Raw genomic sequence first — 22762 nt, 5'->3', positions numbered from 1 at the left:
CGTAGCTCCTCAATAGCCACAGACGGACTGACACCAGGAGCAGCTGTTGGTAGCGGAGCCAAAACCAAAGTCGTTGAAGAGATACAACGATGTTTAATGAGCGAAAAGAGAAATAATCAGTTTGTTATTAAACCCAACTTCAAAGAACAATTTAACATATTCATCGATCCACGATCTGCTTTGTTGTCATATGATGAATTGGCCCTCGTCAGTTTCTGTACATTTGACTTTATTAGCAAAACCTTGGACTTTTAGCACAATATTGTACTTTGAGTTTATTTTCTAAATTTCCACTTTAGTCTCGTCTTTACGACTTTTAACTCAACTTTTCGACTTTATTCTTGATTTGCCCAAAATTATTTTCTCCTTGAAAATTGGCCCCAATTGGCTTCCGTACATTTGAGAACATCTCATTTGTGCCATTTTGGACGTGCCTTCATTTTTCGGACTCATTCATTCAATTTAACTAAAGAGTGATTTTGAATTAGTTGAACACAATAATGACTGTTTTTGTTTGTCCTGTAGAACCTAAAAGACTGCTGAGTCAGCTCATTTTCTATATATATATATATGAATTAATGTTCTTCTTATGGGCATGAATGTCTACAGCTGATGTAACAAATTAAATAAATGTTAAATTGTATTCTCACATTCTCTGATTATGTTTCCTTTCCTTCCAGATTAAAAATATATATTTTAGAATAGAACTGATCACAGTAACTAGATTTTTATATAAATATATAATGTTTAACTTTTTCCCCAGTGAATCCAGTATTTCCTCTCTGTGCTTAATGACAACAAGAATACAGTGACAACCAAAACACATCAAATGTTTTTTTAAAACACAACATTTGAATAAACTATTGAAAATGACGACAAAAAAAACACATAATGACAAACAAAACACAATAAATGTTTTTGAAAACAAATCAAATTTGGAGAAACTATACAAAACGATGGAAAAATACACAAAATGACAACACATAAATACACAAAACTAATTAGCACCTTATGCTAAAAAGTTTGTGTTGCAACACATTCATTAATAATGTGACAAAATTATGAACAAACGTTCTACTGAATGTTTGCAAACTTCTAGCTATACAGCAGAAGTTATTCTTTAAATATCTACTATTATTTTATTAATGCACACACACAAAATAATCAGAATGGACATTTATTGAATCAGGAAGTGTGTTTTCAAAAGCACACACACACACTTATAAACAGCACCTTCTCGCTCACATCACACGTGACATTCCTACATAAAAAAAGTCCGTGGAACAGTTCTACTCTGTCTCATCTGACACTGACACACACACACCTACTATAAAACTTAGTTTTATTACAGTTTAACTTCACATCCTTTCAGAATAAAAGCATTAGAAACACAGGGCTTGGTATCAGAAGTAAGAAAAGCAGCAGATTGGATCAACAAGAGGAACACACACACACACACACACACACACACACACACACACACACACACACACACACACACACACACACACACACACACACACACACACACACACACACACACACACACACACACACACACACACACACACACACACACACACACACACACACACACACACACACACGAATGAATGAGGAGGCGTGGCTAACACTCAGTTCACTGTTCAGTGACGTGTGGTCAGAAAAGGTAAATAACAGGAAAACATATTAAAACGATTCTTCACTGTTTTTACAAATGTGGCCGAAAACCTTTAAAAAGTCCTTATTAGTAGATATATGTAAAAAAACACACACAATATTATGCAACATATTCATTTTATTAACTTTTAAAAATAGGACTACTTTACAGTTTTAGAGCCTGTGTTCCTCCATCTTGAAATCATGTGATTGATGATGTCACACGGCCCCACTGCCTGTAAACGTCCCATTGTTTTCTATTGGAGTGAAACATTCAGACTGATTTTTACATCATTTAACAACTTTCTCAGTCAAAATATCAACTTGTTCTAAGTTTGGTTGCTTTAAAAAAACAGGAAAAGTTAAAGATGTCGATGTAAACCTCTTTTGTTTACAAAAAGAGGAAAAAAACTGTTGTAAACCAAAAAAAATCTGTGACCGCAGGCAGCGAGAGTTCCAACTCTGTGGTTTGGTAGTTGACAATGAAGCAGAGAAGAAGAGCTCTCCTTACTCTCCCTTAAAGCTCAAACATACTCGGGTGGATTGTCCACTCTCCTCAGAGCTTACATACTTGGGCGCACCATTAAAATTCTACACGTCCCATGATTCTTAGCTCTTCTCTGTAGTCCTTGTACTCCTGGGATGTGTTTTAAAGGTGTTGCTACTTTTGTAGCTCGTCTGCTAGCTTGTGTTAATCTCTCCTGCTGTTCCACCAGGCGGTGAAATACAGGTTGCTGTTATATTTAATGAGGGTCGATATAATGCTGAGCGGCGTTTTGTGTGACACCAACTAGGCTGAGAAGTCAACGCAGCCTTAAAATCTGAGCTTTGCATTTAATTGGCCTGGTGGACTACGTTTTGCGGGTGTCCGCCCGAGTATGTTTGAGCCTTAAAACAGTGCACGGCTAAGGCTGAAGTTAGAGAGCAAATCACGGTCTGTTGAAGAACTCTCAACCAAAAGCTCTTCTATCCTCAACGTTGTGTGTCTTAAACAGACGTGCTTAACTTCAGCCTTTAGAGCAACCAACAGCAGCACATGTTGTCATTTTGACTGAAAAATCTGCTAAAGGCGTCTCATGAACCTCACCACACGTCACTGACTCTGACTCTGAACTAACCACCATGTTCTCTCTAACGTTTGGCAGTGAGGACAACTTCCTCCTCTGGAACTGAGACCAGTACCAGCCCAGTGAGCCAGGATCAGCACTGGAGCTCAGGACTGGAGCTCAGGACTGGAACCAGGACTGGGGCTCAGGACTGGGCCTCTGGCAGAGTCCGGCCCGGCTCACAGGCCACAGACGGTCCAGTCCTGTTCCGACACAGTAAAGGTTTGGCGGCTGTGGCTGATGACACGCTGCTGCTGCTTGTGATGGTGCTGTTCAGGTTCCTGTAAAGCTGCTGTTGCCGTGGTAACGAAGTCCTTCTATGGGGGGCGGCCGAGGCCCGGAGACAAGCGGAGGATGGACTCAGAGCCACCAGGCAGCAGCCCAGACAGGAGAAGACCTCCTCCTGCTCAGAAGGGCCACTGCTGTAGCCGTTGGAGCGCGGGGGTCCGTGCCAGCTCACCTGCTGACATGGCCCCACCGTCGACTCCTTACTGTTGTCCAGGTGTGATAACAAAGGTACGGAGGGAGGCGTGTACATCACAGACGGTCTCAGCCCATTGGTCCCTGAGGTGAGGAGAAGTCTTCTGGGTGGAGAGACCACCACCACCGTCTCTGAAGGCTCTGGAGACTTCGTACAGTCCATTGGTTCTGTTGGACTGCCACTTAGCTCCTCCTCCTCCATCAGCCGCTCCAGAGTCACCATGTCCAGCTCCAGTGGAGGAGCCGGATCCACATCTGTCCTATCAGAGTCCACAGTGTCTACTGCTAATGGTGGTGGGAGAAGGTCCTGGTCCTGGTCCATCTCCGCACCTCGTGTTCGGCTGAGCTCTGGAGTGCAGGGCAGGGACTGGCACCTCCTGGTTGGTGCGCCCAGCCTTGGCGTCCCGTGGAGGAGGTGGGGGGAGGTACAGGGTAGGGTAAAGGTCAGGGACATGACAGACTTGCTGGGCGTGTCCAACAGTTTACAGCGTCCCCCGTTCAGGTCCTGTCTGAGGGAGAAGGGGTTGACCCGTGCAGGGGTACCGAGTAGAGGGGAGGTCACGATGTCGGACTGACTCCTGGCTAGTCCGTGTCTGAGCTGACAGCGAGCGCTGAGGGGACATGGAGAGCTGCAGCGCCGGGAGGGGCTAACGTCTGCTGATACCACGTCTGACAAAAGAAACACAAACAACAAACCAGTTCAAAACACAGGCAGAGCTCTAACTAAGCTCTGGCTCCAGTAACAGCTCCAAACAAAAACTAAAGGTAAAGGTGAGAAAACTATACAAAATGACAACAAAAACCCAGAAAATGACAAGAAACGCACTATATATTTTTTGAAAGCACATAAAATTTGAAAAAACTATACAAAACAAAGACACAACTACACAAAAACAAAAACAAAATGACTGAAAAACACACAAAATGTGTTTTAAAACAAATTAATTTTGAGAAAACTACATAAAATGATGACAAAAATACACAAAAAGATGACAAAAATGCACACAAGGACAACAAATACACACTGTTTTTGAAAGCATATTAAAGTTAAGAAAACTATATAAAATGACGGAAAAAAAAGTCACAAAATGACAACAAAAACACACAAAACAGAAATGTATGGGACTATAGGAAGAGCCAACATGTGGTTACCAAGTGCAATGGGCTCATCTTTTCTCTCTATTCCCTCCAAAATAAACACGATGTCAGTGAAGGAAGGTCGGCTCTTAGCGCTCATCTGGAAACAAAACAGTCAACACATAATTCAACACCTTATGTTTGAGATCAGTTATCTTCAGAAAGTACTTAGAAAATAATGATCAGAAACCTTCTCTAAGATAAGAAGGTACATTAGAACCCTATAAAGCTATAGATATGATCATTGTTCATGTATTTTCACATGTATTTCTGCTTTAATCAAACATGTACAGTATGTGTACAATGCCTGTGCTCAACACGCCAAATGTCTTTGGACACAATAATACATTGATCACTGATACACATTAAAGTTGAGAAAACTATACAAAAGGACAATAAAAACACACAAATATGACTCAAACCACAAAATGACAACAAAAACACAAAATCTTTTTAAAAATACATTAAATTTAAGAAAATTATACAAAATTACGACAAAAATACACAAAAGGACAACAAAAACACAAAAATGACCCAAAAAGCCACAAAACGTTTTTGAAAACACACAAAATTTGAGAAAACGATACAAAATGACGACAAAAACAAACAAAATGCCTTGGAAAGCACATTCAATTTAAAAAGAATTATACAAAATGACGACAAAAATACACCAAAGGATAACAAAAACACACAAATATGACTCTAAGAGCCTATGTTACGAATCTAGATGACCTCTTATCAGGATTTAATCAGTGTGTGCTAGACTACGAAGCTAAATCACCATGGTAACTTATGCTGAACGACTAGCCTGGTCAGGAGCAGGTTTTTTTCTGGCTAGGATCTGAGCGAGTGCTAAAGTCCCGCCTCCTGACCAATCAGTTCTCTTAGAAAATGAGCTGTCCAATAAAAGGTGATGTGTGACAGGAGAGAGAATATTCAGACATCGATGCAATCCTTTAATTTACCGTTGATGACATCATTTAGGAAAGATATAGATTTATTTCTGATAAAGTAAAATTAATAAATTAAGTCAGCTGATAAAACCTGCTTTCACACCGGATAACAAAATGTCAACAAAAAAACACTTCAATTTGAGAAAACTATACAAAATGTTGCCAAAAATAGACAAAAAGGACAAAAAAAACACAAATAAAACTCAAAAAACCACTAAACGTTTTTGAAAACACATCAAATTTGAGAAAACTGTACAAAATGATGAAAAAAACACCAAAATGTCTTGGAAAGCACAATATATCTGTATCTGATCTGAGGGTCACATGATCAACATACATGTCAGTATTTAGAATATTGACTAATCAGAGCATTAACACACGGAGGAAACAAGAAAGGCTTTTTATCTACATTTGCTGTTATTTAGTGACGTGGGTCAGTGCAGAACTACATGTGGAAATACAGTAGAAATGATGACGTCATACATACGTTACAGCAGGAAACGGCCAGGCTGAAGAACGCTGGAGGACAATCCCCGATCAGGTTCTCAAACGCGTCCACGTCCAGACCAAAGTCCTACAGACAAACAGCACCAACACATACAGTATAGGAACAGTTACAGTCACTGTCAAACACAACGGCTCAAAAACATCATCTTAGCACCAAAATATGAGCTGTTTTTAGGGCGGGGCTACCAGACTCAGACCTCACTTCTTCTTCTTGCTGTTGTGTACACTAGTTAAAATAACTTCTCTGTTATTCGTGAATGGGTCAGGATTAAATTTGGTAGCTACAGTATAATCTATGGATGTGTACGCATCAACGCTCAGAGCCTGATTTGTAATTTGGGCCCAAAAAGAAAAAAAAACAAAAGTCGATTTCTCGTTTATTTGTGAGTCAAATATTACGACGGTTGGTGGAACCGAATCATTGACATAACAATATATAAATGGGGCCCATTACTCTGTATGTGCCACTGGAGCCCCATTTTTCAAATGACTCCTCCTCCGTTAATGCTGGTTTAATCGGGCTGTAATTTGACATGGATATTCTATGAGCGGATGTCTAGAGCCTCTCACAGACCTTTTGTTTCTCGGTGGAACCGAGTCATTTGACTGAATTCTCAGGAACGTGGTAAGTGCTTTTCGCCGTGGAGACGTTCCGCGGGCTCGGCCGTAGTTTATCAAATCACTGCACTTTTCTACATATTTGATAACACCATATTATTCTATGACATTAAAAACATGCATCCCAAAAAATGTATCCCGGACATTTTTTAAGAACAAATATGTCCAGGATACGTTTTAACATATTTTTGACTAAATTGTCCAAATTTTAAAGAGTATTATTCCAATCAAACTGAAAATATACAGTGTGACTATTGAATAATTGAGGAACAAATGGTAAAAAATTCAAAATTTTAGACCGAAGTGTGTGGAATGTCCTAAAAAAAATTTTTTTAAATTCATTAGAAATACTTCTACATCACATTTCAATGTGTTTTCTGCACATTTTTTCCCACTTTCAAGACATGTTCTGCACTTTTCCACCTAATGTCACATATGTTGACCCATTATTGTCACTTTTAACGTGCTTATTTTCATGTTATTTTTATACCAATTTAACCACATTCATGATTTGTCGTGGCCATTATTTGCCAGTTTAAACTAAATCTTCCAATATTGACACTTTGAACTCTTTTTACCGCTTTTGCTGTCCGTTTTTGGCCACTCTAATTTGCAACTTTTAACAAATGTCTGTTTAAAAAAAAATTAAATAAAATTTCACCTCCTTTATCACTATTTTTGGTCACTTTTAACCAATTTTAATACTTATTTTTGCCGATTTAACCACATTCAACCTTTGTCATGCCCATTATTTGCCAGTTTAAAATGATTGTTTCTACCTTTTAAATTACATTACATTATCTCAACCTCCATTTAAGCCACTTTTAAACCAATATTGACATTTTAAACCTTTTTTTGCCACTTTTTTTGTCTGTTTTTGGACACTAACTTGCAATTTCTAACCAATTTCTGTGGTTTTGAAAAGCTCATTTCACCACCTTTTACACCATTTTTGGTCACTTTGAACCCATTTTATTTCTGATTAAAACAATGATTTCCATCTTTAAGATGACTATATACTAACGCCCAAATAATACTGAACTTATGGACTGAAAAAGTTGAGAACCACTAGTTTAGATTACAGTTATTATTGCCCCCCATGAGTCAAACAGAACCATCATTTTGTCGGAGCACAGAATTGATCACAACACCATTCATTAACTATCGGTATTAGTCAGGGCAACATGAACATGGCTAAAATGAATGTTTCATCACCATGAGAAATGATGTGATAAGGACTTTATTCTACCTCAGTCCTTGGTAAATAATCCGGGTCAGCCTCGATCCGGGCGATGATCTCACAGAGGATGATTCCATAAGCAAACACATCCACCTGATGGGAGAGGAAACGTTTCCACGTCAACCAGCAGCAGTGATGATGGAGTGAGAAAACTACTCATGCAGCCTTTCAGAATAAAAGCTCTAGTCACATATTGGCAGTTTACCACAACCTGAGCTTACACACATACACACAGCTGCATCACAAACAGTCACAACAACATTGACATGTTGATTTATTTCAGTGATTCAATTAAAAACAGGGAAACTTGATACATTACACAGCTTCATTCTACACAGTCTGATGTATTTTAGCCAAACATTTGTATTCTTTTTTTTGTAATTTCATAAAGATGGATAAACATCAACAATTACAACAGCACTAATAATAATTATTATATTATTATTATATTCATAGTGAAAAGACAGAAAGAACATTGTGTGTGTGCTTTTTTAGTCATTTGTGTGTATTTTTGCTTAATTTTGTGTGTATTTGGAGTCAATTTGTGTGCATTTCTCTGTCAGTTTGTGTGTTTTTATGTATATTTCTAGGCCATTTTGTGTGTTTTTGTAGTCATCTGTGTGTTCAGGGAGTAATTTTGTGCATTTTATTGTGTTTTTAGAGTCATTTGTGTGTATTTTTCTTTGATTTTTGTGTTTTAGAAGCCATTTGTGTGTATTTCTCTGTCATTTTGTGTGTTTTTAGAGTCATTTGTGAGTATTTTGCATTCCCCTTGGGGGCTACACAACATTAAATTAAGGGCCACCTATTGCCCATGTCTGTTGTAGATTAATATGTAGATATATAGATACAGAGCTGAAAGCAGAGCAGGTACCTTCTCGTCATACAGTTCTCCTCTCAGAACCTCAGGAGCCATCCAGTACGGAGAACCCACGATGGCGAGAGGCGTCTTCTCCGCACCATCACTGCACACACCCACACGCACACACAAGCTTTACCTTATCTTAATGGTTCCCATGGTTCTTTCCTCCCACTAACCTGTAATCAGGAATCTTCTCTGCCAGACCAAAGTCTCCCACCACAGCAGTGAAAACACCGTTATCACAGCGAACCAGACAGTTCTGGGACAAAAACCAAACCATAGGAAAGTTAAAGCTACAAAGAACCACAGGAGTGTTTCTGCTCATGTGTGGATGTAAACACTAGTTCAGGAGAGTTTGTGGATATTCATTGTATACAGAAATAAAGCGAGCGTGAGTAAATGAACGTGCTCATCAAAACGTAATATCTATCACATGTTGAAACATGAAAAGAATAATTAAATAAATACATATTGATAAAACTTCATGTTTAATGGAGGCTGTGTTTGTAATTAAATTATATTTGAATAGTTGCCTTTTACTTTTTGAGTTCAATACGTTTTTGTTCATTGTTGAACTTTGATAGAAAAAAAGGTTTTTACATGAATTTGGATCTAAATGCACTGTTTGGTGAAACAGAATGGTTTTATTTAAAGTGTAATTCCACAATAAAACCTGCTGAATCCATATATGATCAGGTATAAAGTAATATAGTTTATTAATGCTAGTCCCACTCTTCACATTTTAGTCTAAGTACTTAAATGTAGATGTTTTTGTTGTAAAATGTCAGAGTGACCGCCCACTAAAATGACAACGCCGGGGGCCCATACGCTAAATCGTGCTGGTGAGAACCCTGACATTTATACATGAAAGCGCAAATTAATCATTTTCCCGCCTAAAATCTGCAGCTCACTTGAGATTAAACTGCTCTGTATTTGAACTAAAATGCCCTGGTTTAGTGCAATTAAAAGAGGATTGCTGTATCACATAAATCTGTTAGTTATGAAATAGCATAAAGATGCTAAGCAGAGCGACTGTGTGACGGTAAGAACAATACATCCCATAGTGTGTCCAACGCGTACCTTGGAGGTGAGGTCCCTGTGAAAGATGCCTTTGCTGTGCAGGTACTGCAGCCCTCGAGCGATATCCAGAGACAGGCGGACCCTGACGGACCACGACAGGTACAGGTCGCTGTCCAGCAGCTGCTCCAGGTTTCCACCGTTGATGTACTTCAGAGAGAAGAACAATTTTAACAAACACATTCTACTCCTTTTGGACAAACATATGTACATAGTTTGAAAAATAACATCCTTTGGTTCCTTTTACCTCAGTGAGGGCGTGGAGCTGACCTTCGTGCACACAAACACCCAGAAACCTGTGGACAGGTAGAAAGTATTTCAGATCAATGAGTTTCCATCTGTTCCTGCTGAGTCTATCACCCCCCTGTGGTCTTTAAGAGCAGCACAGAAATGTGTTGAGAATCCATCACCTGCTATCATGTGCAGATTGTGGGAAATACCAATTACAATATTTGACAAATTAAGTAAAAAAGGAGGGTCTTTAAAATCCACCACTTTATCAAGTTTCTGTGAATACCTGTATTAATATATAACATTTCACAAATGTACTGTAATGTAAAAAAACTCTAAACCTTTTACCAATTGTTCCATGATTATTCAATAAACACTGTGAGTCTTTAGTTTCATTAAATTCATACTTTTTGAGATATAGATAATTTAGTGAGGGAGGGTATGTGTGTTGATTTTTGCTCGTTGTTATTTTTCTTCCATTTTCATTTCTCTAGTGAAAAACTAATAAAGAATAAATGATTATCAGACACAGAACCAAACTACAATGGCCTTTTCAATATTATATAGTTTAATATCCTAAGAAAGAGTAACTTCTATACTATAAATTAAAACAGATTTTTTTCTTACATTATGACATGCAGTTATGGGCCAATGAAAATAGTATAAAAAAGGTATTTTTTCACATTTCCAGAGCGTCTCACCCTAGAACCAATGTATATCTGTGACTAATTATTAGTGATGTGAACAGTCTATGTTCATAGCTCTATGCTGATCACGTTACAGGGAGCTGAGACATATGCTAAGTAGTTTACTGAACATGTTCCAGATCCAAACACACACTGACTTTATGACTTTAGAGGATCTGACATGTCCACCAGATATGATGTATAGCACATCTTTATATATATATATATATATATTACTATACCATATTTACCTTTCTATGTGATGGAGTTCCTGATATATTGGAAAATGAAAATGGAAGAACAATAAGGACACATCCCCCGCCCCCTCACTAAATTGTCCATATTTTTAAAAGTATTGATCTAATAATAAATGTGCTGTGTTTACCTCAGTATGTTGGAGTGACACAATCTGTTCATGAGCTGCACCTCTCGTAACATGTTGGTTTTGTTGCTGGCCAGTGTGTTCATTTTCAGTGCCATCACTTGTCCCGTGATCCGATGCTGCACCTGAAGACCACAGAGGGAAGGATGCCTTCATTAATCAATCAATCAATCAATCAATAAATCAATCAATCAATCAATCAATCAATCAATCAATCAATCAGTTTGTTCTTAGACCTCGTCAACCTTTTTTGGTTAAACTCATTTTTCCATAAGTCTGAGGTTGTTTTGTAAATGTCAGCCTGACGTACTACACATACTATCATATTACTCACACTAACGTACTACTCATACTAACGTACTACACATACTAACGTACTACTCATATTAACGTACTACACATACTATCATATTACTCACACTAACGTACTACTCATACTAACGTACTACACATACTAACGTACTACTCATACTAACGTACTACACATACTATCATATTACTCACACTAACGTACTACTCATACTAACATACTACTCATACTAACGGACTACTCACACTAACGTACTACTCACACTAACGTACTACACATACTAACGTACTACTCATACTAACGTACTACTCACACTAACGTACTACACATACTATCATATTACTCACACTAACGTACTACTCATACTAACGGACTACACATACTAACGTACTACTCACACTAACGTACTACTCACACTAACGTACTACTCACACTAACGTACTACTCACACTAACGTACTACACATACTAACGTACTACTCACACTAACGTACTACTCATACTAACGTACTACACATACTAACGTACTACTCACACTAACGTACTACACATACTATCATATTACTCACACTAACGTACTACTCATACTAACGGACAACACATACTAACGTACTACTCACACTAACGTACTACACATACTATCATATTACTCACACTAACGTACTACACTAACGTACTACTCATACTGACGTACTACTCACACTAACGTACTACTCACACTAACGTACTACACATACTAACGTACTACTCACACTAACGTACTACACATACTATCATATTACTCACACTAACGTACTACTCATACTAACGGACTACACATACTAACGTACTACTCACACTAACGTACTACACATACTATCATATTACTCACACTAACGTACTACTCACACTAACGTACTACACATACTATCATATTACTCACACTAACGTACTACTCATACTAACGGACTACACATACTAACGTACTACTCACACTAACGTACTACACATACTATCATATTACTCACACTAACGTACTACACATACTATCATATTACTCACACTAACGTACTACTCATACTAACAGACTACACATACTAACGTACTACTCACACTAACGTACTACTCACACTAACGTACTACTCACACTAACGTACTTCACATACTAACGTACTACTCACACTAACGTACTACACATACTAACGTACTACTCACACTAACGTACTACTCATACTAACGTACTACACATACTAACGTACTACTCACACTAACGTACTATACATACTATCATATTACTCACACTAACGTACTACTCATACTAACGTACTACTCACACTAATGTACTACACATACTATCATATTACTCACACTAACGTACTACTCATACTAACAGACTACACATACTAACGTACTACTCACACTAACGTACTACTCACACTAACGTACTACTCACACTAACGTACTACACATACTAACGTACTACTCACACTAACGTACTACACATACTAACGTACTACTCACACTAACGTACTACTCATACTAACGTACTACACATACTAACGTACTACTCACACTAACGTACTACACATACTATCATATTACTCACACTAACGTACTACTCATACTAACGGACTACACATACTAACGTACTACTCACACTAATGTACTACACATACTATCATATTACTCACACTAACGTACTACTCATACTAACAGACTACACATACTAACGTACTACTCACACTAACGTACTACTCACACTAACGTACTACTCACACTAACGTACTACACATACTAACGTACTACTCACACTAACGTACTACACATACTAACGTACTACTTACACTAACGTACTACTCATACTAACGTACTACACATACTAACGTACTACTCACACTAACGTACTATACATACTATCATATTACTCACACTAACGTACTACTCATACTAACGGACTACACATACTAACGTACTACTCACACTAACGTACTACTCACACTAACGTACTACACATACTAACGTACTACTCACACTAACGTACTACACATACTAACGTACTACTCACACTAACGTACTACTCATACTAACGTACTACACATACTAACGTACTACTCACACTAACGTACTATACATACTATCATATTACTCACACTAACGTACTACTCATACTAACGGACTACACATACTAACGTACTACTCACACTAATGTACTACACATACTATCATATTACTCACACTAACGTACTACTCACACTAACGTACTACTCACACTAACGTACTACTCACACTAACGTACTACTCACACTAACATACTACACATACTAACGTACTACTCACACTAACGTACTACACATACTAACATATTACTCACACTAACGTACTACTCATACTAACGGACTACACATACTAACGTACTACTCACATTAACGTACTACTCACACTAACGTACTACTCACACTAACGTACTACACATACTATCATATTACTCACACTAACGTACTACTCATACTAACGTACTACTCATACTAACGTACTACACACACTAACGTACTACTCACACTAACGTACTACTCACACTAACGTACTACTCACACTAACGTACTACTCACACTATCATATTACTCACACTAACGTACTACTCACACTAATGTACTACTCACACTAACGTAATACACATACTAACGTACTACACATACTATCATATTACTCACACTAACGTACTACTCACACTAACGTACTACTCACACTAACGTACTACTCACACTAACGTACTACACATACTATCATATTACTCACACTAACGTACTACTCATACTAACGTACTACACATACTAACGTACTACTCACACTAACGTACTACTCACACTATCGTATTACTCACACTAACGTACTACTCATACTAACGTACTACACATACTAACGTACTACTCACACTAACGTACTACTCACACTAACGTACTACTCACACTAACGTACTACTCACACTAACGTACTACTCACACTAACGCACTACTCATATTAACGTACTACACATACTATCATATTACTCACACTAACGTACTACTCATACTAACGTACTACACATACTAACGTACTACTCACACTAACGTACTACTCACACTATCGTATTACTCACACTAACGTACTACTCATACTAACGTACTACTCACACTAACGTACTACTCACACTAACGTACTACTCATACTAACGTACTACACATACTATCATATTACTCACACTAAAGTACTACACATACTAACGTACTACACATACTATCGTATTACTCACACTAACGTATTACTCACACTAACGTACTACTCACACTATCGTATTACTCACACTAACGTACTACTCACGCTAACGTACTACTCACACTAACGTACTACTCACACTAACGTACTACTCACACTAACGTACTACTCACACTAACGTACTACTCATACTAACGTACTACTCACACTAACGTACTACTCACACTAACGTACTGCTCATACTAACGTACTACTCACACTAACGTACTACTCACACTAACGTACTACTCACACTAACGTACTACTCACACTAACATACTACTCATACTAACGTACTACTCATACTAACGTACTACTCACACTAACGTACTACTCACACTAACGTACTACTCATACTAACGTACTACTCATACTAACGTACTACTCATACTAACGTACTACTCACACTAACGTACTACTCACACTAACGTACTACTCATACTAACGTACTACTCACACTAACGTACTACTCACGCTACATCTAAATGAGTATGTAGATAGTATGAAAAGATTGAGAATGTGAGAAATACCAGGATGTATACTATATGGGGATATTTTCTGTGTTGTAAATGTCCCACTAATGTACTATCCACTCCAAACTCAATGAGTATAAACTGTCTACTATATACTATAGTATAAACTGTCTAGTATATACTATAGTATGATTAGGATGATGAGCGTTTCCACTGAAGTATACTTCCAAGTATCACATGATGCATTTGGAACCAACAGCGTTAAAAACCTTGTTCACACTGAGGCTAAATATCTCTGTTGATTCTCCACCTTTACTTTGAAAGTTCTGAAAACATTTGAAGTGAGAAAGTGAACAAGTAGAATATCAACATGTGCTCATTTGATCCATAAAACTCACGGAGACACATTTCACACATTTTCAGAGACCCTCCATTGGTCTACTGACTAAACTTCCTGTTAACTTCAAAATAAGAGCCCTATTTACAAAAGAGTTAAAAACTAATAGATGCTTTTATTTTGAAAAGGGGATGTTTGATTTTTAGCTTGAAGCCTGAGTTTACCTTCGTACTGAGATTATAACCCTAACCCTGACATAATCCAATTAACAAAAAAATAAATAAACACGTGTCCGTTCACTTTGAAAACAAGAATAAACAAAAATGAATAAGTTCCTTTAGCAAAAATGTATTTTTCGGTAGTGCGCACATGCGCATATATTTATATACATATATATACAGTATATAAATATATATATATATATATATATGCGCATATACAATCTCAGTACATGACACCGGTTCCAGGACCATTTTACATTCACCTCACAATGCATCATCAACACTTTCTTTTAAAAAACATCTTTTTTTTGTTTCTTTTTTTAGTCTCAATATTTTTTTTTGTCTCGATCTGATTTTGTTTTTGTCTTAATCTATTTTTTTCTCTCAATTTTTTAGTCTTTACTTAAGTTATGACCAAAAATAAAGAAATTAAGAGAAGAAAAGAAAAGAAGAACAAAACAAAAGGAAAAATAAAGAAAAAAAGAACTGGAAAAAAAAAAGAAAAGCATATGATTTAAAAAAGTGTTCTACGATTGTGATTTTATTTTCTTCTACTACTAGATCTGACCAAAGGCCTGTAAATATCATAACGTGACAGTGAAGAATAATGTCAAACAAAACCAAGAGTTGATCACAAATGTTAATGGTGAAAAAAACAAACTAAGATCCAGTAGATTTAATTTAATTACTTTATTAATCCCTTCATTAAACAGCTCAAAACTCAGCCTGGAGACAAACCTGTGCATGTGAATGAATTAATCCGTCATTGACTGGTTGTAATGTGTGTGTGTGTGTGTGTGTGTGTGTGTGTGTGTGTGTGTGTGTGTGTGTGTGTGTGTGTGTGTGTATTAATAGCAGAGCGCTAATAGGCTTTCTGGATTTCCCATCACCCCTTCTGATCTGCACACGCCTACACACACATTGTGCTGAGTTCTACTAGATCAGCTGTTGTTTAAAGAAGTAATGATACTGTAACTAAATAATATGGAAATCATCTGGTGTCACATTGTAGTACTGGTGTAATAATAATAAAAAGAGAGTCCAGAGTATGTGAACCCTGGTGGGAGATATAGAGATATAGTGTTAGTGGTGAGCTCTGCATGCACAAAAATAAAAAAGATATTGAACGACTTGAAAGGTGTTTTTTTCTTATTCCAGTTTTATTCCAGTATTCTTATCCACTTAAGGGTTATTTTAAGTCATTTCAACTAATGTCCCACGCACTTCGGTCTCAAAAATATCAGAAATTTCTACAAAATTTTCTGTGAATATTCATTAGACACGCTGTAAATTTTTAGTTTGATTGGATGAACATTTTTTTTTAGATATGGACAATTTAGTGCATTCTTCCATTTTCAGCTGGAAGAACAATAGTGGCCGTCTAAGTGTGTGGTGCACACAAGATGACATGAAATGAGACAAAACAACGGTAAAAATATCTTTTTATCCATGTTCATCTTCCAACACATCAGGAACTCCATCACATAGAAAGGTAAATATGGTATAGTAATAAGCTCCACCTACTCTCAAACATAGAAACAGATCTGCTATACAGCTTAGAGCTATGAACATAGACTGTTCACATCACTAATGATTAGTCACACATATGCATTGGTTCCAGGTTCACACGCTCTGGAAATGTGTTTAATACTGTTTTCATTGGCCCATAACTGCACAAAACATCTGATCTGTTTTAATTTATAGTATAAATGTTAATCTTTATTAGGATATAAAACAGATTTTCTTTATGTGACTTCTTTATTTATTTCACCAAATCCTTTACTTGAGGTCATTGTTTCCTGGCTCTGTGTCTAATAATCATTTATTTTTTATGAGTTTTTCACTATCATAAAAAATAATAAACCACTGCATCAGAAAAACATTTATTTTTGAAAACATAATATTAATTATGAACAAAATTCTTATTTCTCATTTCTATATTTTGAGAGAGTAGGTGGAGCTTATTACTATACCATATTTACCTTTATATGTGATGGAGTTCCTGAGATATTGGATGATAAAAATGGAAGAAAAATAAGGACACGCCCCCCCCATTAAATTGTCCATATGTCAAAAAGTATTCATCCAATCAAACTAAACATTTACAGTGTTTCTGGAATAATTATGTAACAATTGATAAAAATTTCAGAATTTTGTGTGTGGGATGTCCTGGTTAAACGATACGTAACTCTCGGTTTTGTATCGTACGTGATACGCTGCTAGCCGATATAATCCAATACTCATTTTTTTTACCAATATCGAACCAATATCAACGTGGGATCAGGTCAGGATACCCCTATTGGAAATAGGACTGGGAAATAAGGACCAAAATTCATATCCCAATATTGTTTCTCAAAATGACGATATACGATATAAATCTTGATAATTTTAATTCAAATTAAGTTTCACCAGAAAAACAATTCTAGATTAAATTATCTGATGCAAAATGTCAGAATGCTAAAATAACAGGTAAAAAAAAATAATAACTTGTGGGTGTATCACAAACATGGGCAGCGAGCATAAAAAAAGTAAATACACAAAATGACAGCAAAAAATACACAAAATGACTACAAAAACACAAATTAACAGAGAAATACACAAAAGAACAACAAATAACACACAAGGAGAAAAAAATGCACAATGGGACAACAAAAATACACAAAACAAAAACCTACAAAAAGTTACAAACAGAGAAATACGCAAATGAAAAAATATACAAAAGGACACAAATAGAGAAACAATACACAATAGGACAGATGAAATACATAAAAGAAGAAAACATTTAAGAAAAAATAAAGGACAACAAAAGGAGAAAAAAATACACAATGTGACAACAAAAAGAACATACACACAAAAAGACTCAGAAAGACATCCGAACTTACCAAAATAATACACAACAGAACAACAAAAATGCACAATGGGACTGCACAATATGTGCCACTGTAGTCTTTTTCTCCTCTAAGGGACAGCACGTGTGAGTGAGCTCTGTAGTGTGGCTTGTTTAGACTCAGTGATCATCTACCTGTGCTTTTCACACTGTTCTGAGAAGCAGCGACTCCTAAAGCGAGTATTTTAATACTCACATGACTCAAGTCTGACTCAAGTCCAAGTCATGTGACTTGAGTCCACACCTCTGATATACTGTGTGTATGTATATATATATATATATATATATATATATATATATATATTGATGTAGGCGATATTGTAATTTTCTATAACGCCTAAATAGAAAACTCGTTATATCGTCCAGCCCTAATTGGAAACATGTCGTTACTCATCACAGACAGAGTGTAGCATAACTAGCATAACTAGCGTAGCAGCAAGGAAAGCCACAGACCTTGAAGACCTCAGAGAAGAACCCTGATCCGATCTTCTCGCAGAAGAAGTCATCGATGCGAGCCAGGCTGGACACGGCGCTCCTCAGGGCTCGGTAGGAGGACGGACGCATCCGGTTGGGAGCGTGGATGCTGTGGAGAGGGGGTTCATCTGGGGTGCCGTGACCCTCCTCCAGGTCACAGTAGCACCAATCAGCATAATACTCCATAGTGGATCTACTGGATCCACAGGGGGCACCAAAACCTGTTCGAAGCCCCAGGTGATGGAGCCTCAAGCCATAATGGTGTCACACTAGATCATCATCTGTAGGTTCCCTCGGAGACCTGAGGATCTGATCTAAGATCTGAGTCTATGAAGTGTCTTTGTGTCCCAGAGTCCAAACATTAGCTGCCATTGATCTTCATCTCCACACACCAGGTCCTGGTAGGACCAGTGACCTAGGACTGATGGGGAAAAGATGGATGATTGTTAGAAATCATGTGGTCCTTGAACGCCTCTTTACTGTTCTAAACATTACATTAAAATTACATTTTCAATTATCCATGTTCAATTAAAACTCAATTATAATTACAATGACTGGCATTAACATGTAAATGTACACAATTACAATTAATGACACACAAAAAAATGGAAAAAAATACACAGAATTACAGAAAAGAAAGAAAAATTTACAAAATGACTGTAAAAAGTAAAAACACACGTATTAACTACAAAAATAATAAAATAAACCACGCACACACAAGCCCTTTGTTATTTTCTGTGTAAACGCTCAGATCGGTCATTATTCTAATGAACGTTGATAAAGCTGTTGCAACAACAAATCGATAAAATCGACTTTTAAAAGCGTTGGCACCAAATTTAAATTTTCATGCTTTTAAAAAAAAAGAAGTATCGGCCTCAAATATCAGCTTTAGATATCGGCTGAATTTTTTTTTCTTTAAATCGGCATCGGCCTTTGAATATCCCGTATCGGTCGACCTCTACTAAAAATATTGTGGAGTTGGTGAATTGTGGATTAGTTGGTAATTTACACAATAATTCATGTTTTCTGTCATTTTCATTTGCTCCTCTTGGCCAAATTGGATGCTCTAAAGGGCCGGATTTGGTCCCCGGCCCTTGAGTTTGACACACGTGGTGTAAGCCATAGAACTAGAACATGTTCCCCAGTTTTGTGTTTAATTAAATTGTAAATTACAGTTCTCGTAATAGAATTTCATGCCAATTACAATTACAAAGTCAATTATCGGATGAACTCAATTATAACAGCAACACATTTTTTTTCAATTACGATTACAATTCTAATTATGTTGTAATTGTAATGAATTACCAATTACACGATTACTATTATAATTTAACCCAAACCGTGATTCTGAGGGAATGAGACACACCAAATAACACAAAACGACAACACAAATACACAAAATAATGACACAAAAAGACACAATGTGATTCCAAAATACACACTACAGGAGAAATACACAAAACTACTACAAAAATTAAGAAACGACAACAGATATACACAAAATGACTCCAAATAACACAAAATGGACAAAAATACATAAAATGACTTCTTTTTTAAAAAACCTACAAAATTATAGAAAATTACCAAAGTACACAATAAGACAACAAAAATACACTCAAAATTACACAAAATGACAACACAAATACACAATATGACTCCACAAAACACACTTTACAGGAGAAAAACACAAAAGGACAACAGAAATGCACAAAACTACTACAAACATTAACAAAACAAAAATACACAAAAAGAAAACTACAAAATTAAAGAAAATGACAAAAATACACAAAAAATGACTCAAAAATAAGCAAAATGACCACACAAATACACAATGTGATTCCAAAAGACACACTTTACTGGAAAAATACACAAAAGGACAATAGAAATGTACAAAATGAGTAAAATGACTTTTAACAAGCAAGACAACAATAAACATACACAGAATGACACAAAAACACAAAATGACTCTAAAAACTATTTGTCCTTTTCTGTAATAATGCTAAATATATATATAAATGCTGACATGAATGTACATGAGCTACACGATTAGGGCAAAAATATAATCACAAGTATTTTTGATCAATATTGTAATCACGATTATAATCACAATTATTTATCATGTGAGGGGGAAAACTGTGTTTTAATTATACTACGTTTTTATTATACTTTTAAAAAAAAACAATATGTGTACAGTTTACGGTGCAAAATGAAGCTTTAAATAAAAATTATACAAAAAAATTAAACCAAGAATTTAAAATGAAATAAATACATTATTACAGAGCCTATATTTTAAATGTAAATAATGCAGACGATCAAATTTATTTAATCGCGGCAACAAAAATTGTGATCACGATAAAAATCCGATTAATTGTGTAGCTCTAACATAATGTGGCCCTTCCTAAAACTAACACATTTTTGTGGCCCCCGGTTGTGACTGAAGTTGTTCACCTCTGGTCTGAAGTGAGGCACAGGTAGAGCTCCAGGTAAGAACCGGTTCTAAGTTCTAACGGTGGTCCAGTACCGTTCAGCCCAGCAGGGGATCACCTCCAGGGGCCAGGAGCACCGAGCACCGCAGGCCTCACTGGGTTCACACACATTCCCTCTGCTTTCCACTGGTAATGAACAGACTGGGTTCTATGGTGGACCAGTCCAGTCCAGTCCAGTCCAGTCCAGTCCCACACCAAAGTCCGGCTCCAGCGGCTCAGGGCGGGCGGAGCGGCGGCCCAGCTCGGTCCGAACCTCGGCCTGAACGAAAACGACTGAGCGGTGATGAGTCGAAGAACTGAAATGAAAGTTGAACACAAATATCACACGAAGGTTCGTTGGACTCCGCTGATCATAATCCTGTCTGGATTTCTGCTCCTGGAGGCGCTTGTTTGGACGAGTACCGTTACCGTGAAGCGAGACTTCACGCAACCCTGATAATGACAACTTCCTGTTTGACATTTCACAGTAAAAGCTCGTATCCTTGACAGGAGGATTGTGATGTGATCCATAAACAAACGGTCAATTATATTTGTAATCGCATAATTGACAGTTATTACAATTATGACACAATTATATTTGTGGAAACATCTGTTGCTGTTGTATTTGTGACTGAGTTTAGATAAATGACTTGTATGGACATTATAAAAACATTTACTATTTAATTCAACACAAACCTGTGGAACTATGTTACAGTCCTACACATACGTTATTAAAATATGTTTCATATTGAGTTTACCTGTCAGTTCTCTTGAGCAGTGGTTCTCAACCTGCATCAGCACGTGACCCCCAAAATAAAGGTTCCAGAGAGCGGGGACCCCCACTGTAGCTGAAGGTGGTTGAACTTTGAAGAACAGTCATGTGGAGACAGGACCATCTATAAGGGGGAATAAAGGGGAGAGATTTTTGGGGTCCATCCATAAAGTCAGTAAAATGATGGTCCATTGTTCATCCATTCATTTATTTATTCATCTGAATAATATCCACTGTTATCTAGGAACGTTTATTATTATTATAGTCATCTTAAAGATGGAAATCCTGGTTTTAATAACAAATAAAATGGGTTCAAAGTGACCAAAATAGTGGAAAAAGTGGGGAAAAATGGTAAAAAAGGTTAAAAGTGACAATAATGGGTGAACATATGTGACATTAGGTGGATAAGTGCTGAGAATGTCTCGAAAGTGGAAGAAATGTGCAGAAATGGAATTGAAATTCGATGAAGTAGTATAAAAATGTATTAAAAGGAGCAAAAATATGGCAAAAATAAAGGTTCAGACGCCCTCACCAAAAACATTAATACTTTTATTGTCATTAATTAGGAACCTGAACAATGTAACCAAAAGATGAGAAACAAATTAGACGATAGATA

The 22762-nt window shown here is 36.8% G+C and overlaps 1 protein-coding gene across 1 annotated transcript; it reads right to left on the bottom strand.

The window, feature by feature from the left end:
• Positions 1-2129: 2129 nt before the first annotated feature.
• tesk1a (testis associated actin remodelling kinase 1a) lies at positions 2130-21815 on the bottom strand. The gene is made up of 11 exons (XM_028448731.1): positions 21358-21815; positions 18889-19330; positions 10942-11063; positions 9887-9935; positions 9643-9789; positions 8739-8821; positions 8575-8665; positions 7710-7793; positions 5823-5909; positions 4398-4482; positions 2130-3914 (listed from the first exon to the last, which is right to left on the bottom strand). Exons 2-11 carry the CDS (start codon positions 19093-19095, stop codon positions 2911-2913), a joined length of 1959 nt encoding a protein of 652 aa, XP_028304532.1. The 5' UTR covers positions 19096-19330; positions 21358-21815; the 3' UTR covers positions 2130-2910.
• Between the last annotated feature and the right edge of the window lie 947 nt (positions 21816-22762).

Source organism: Gouania willdenowi, chromosome 1 (assembly GCF_900634775.1).
Source record: "Gouania willdenowi chromosome 1, fGouWil2.1, whole genome shotgun sequence".
NCBI classification, from domain to species: Eukaryota; Metazoa; Chordata; class Actinopteri; order Blenniiformes; family Gobiesocidae; genus Gouania; species Gouania willdenowi.
Note: the sequence above shows the minus strand (reverse complement) of the source record. Positions and strands in the feature narration are given on the sequence as shown.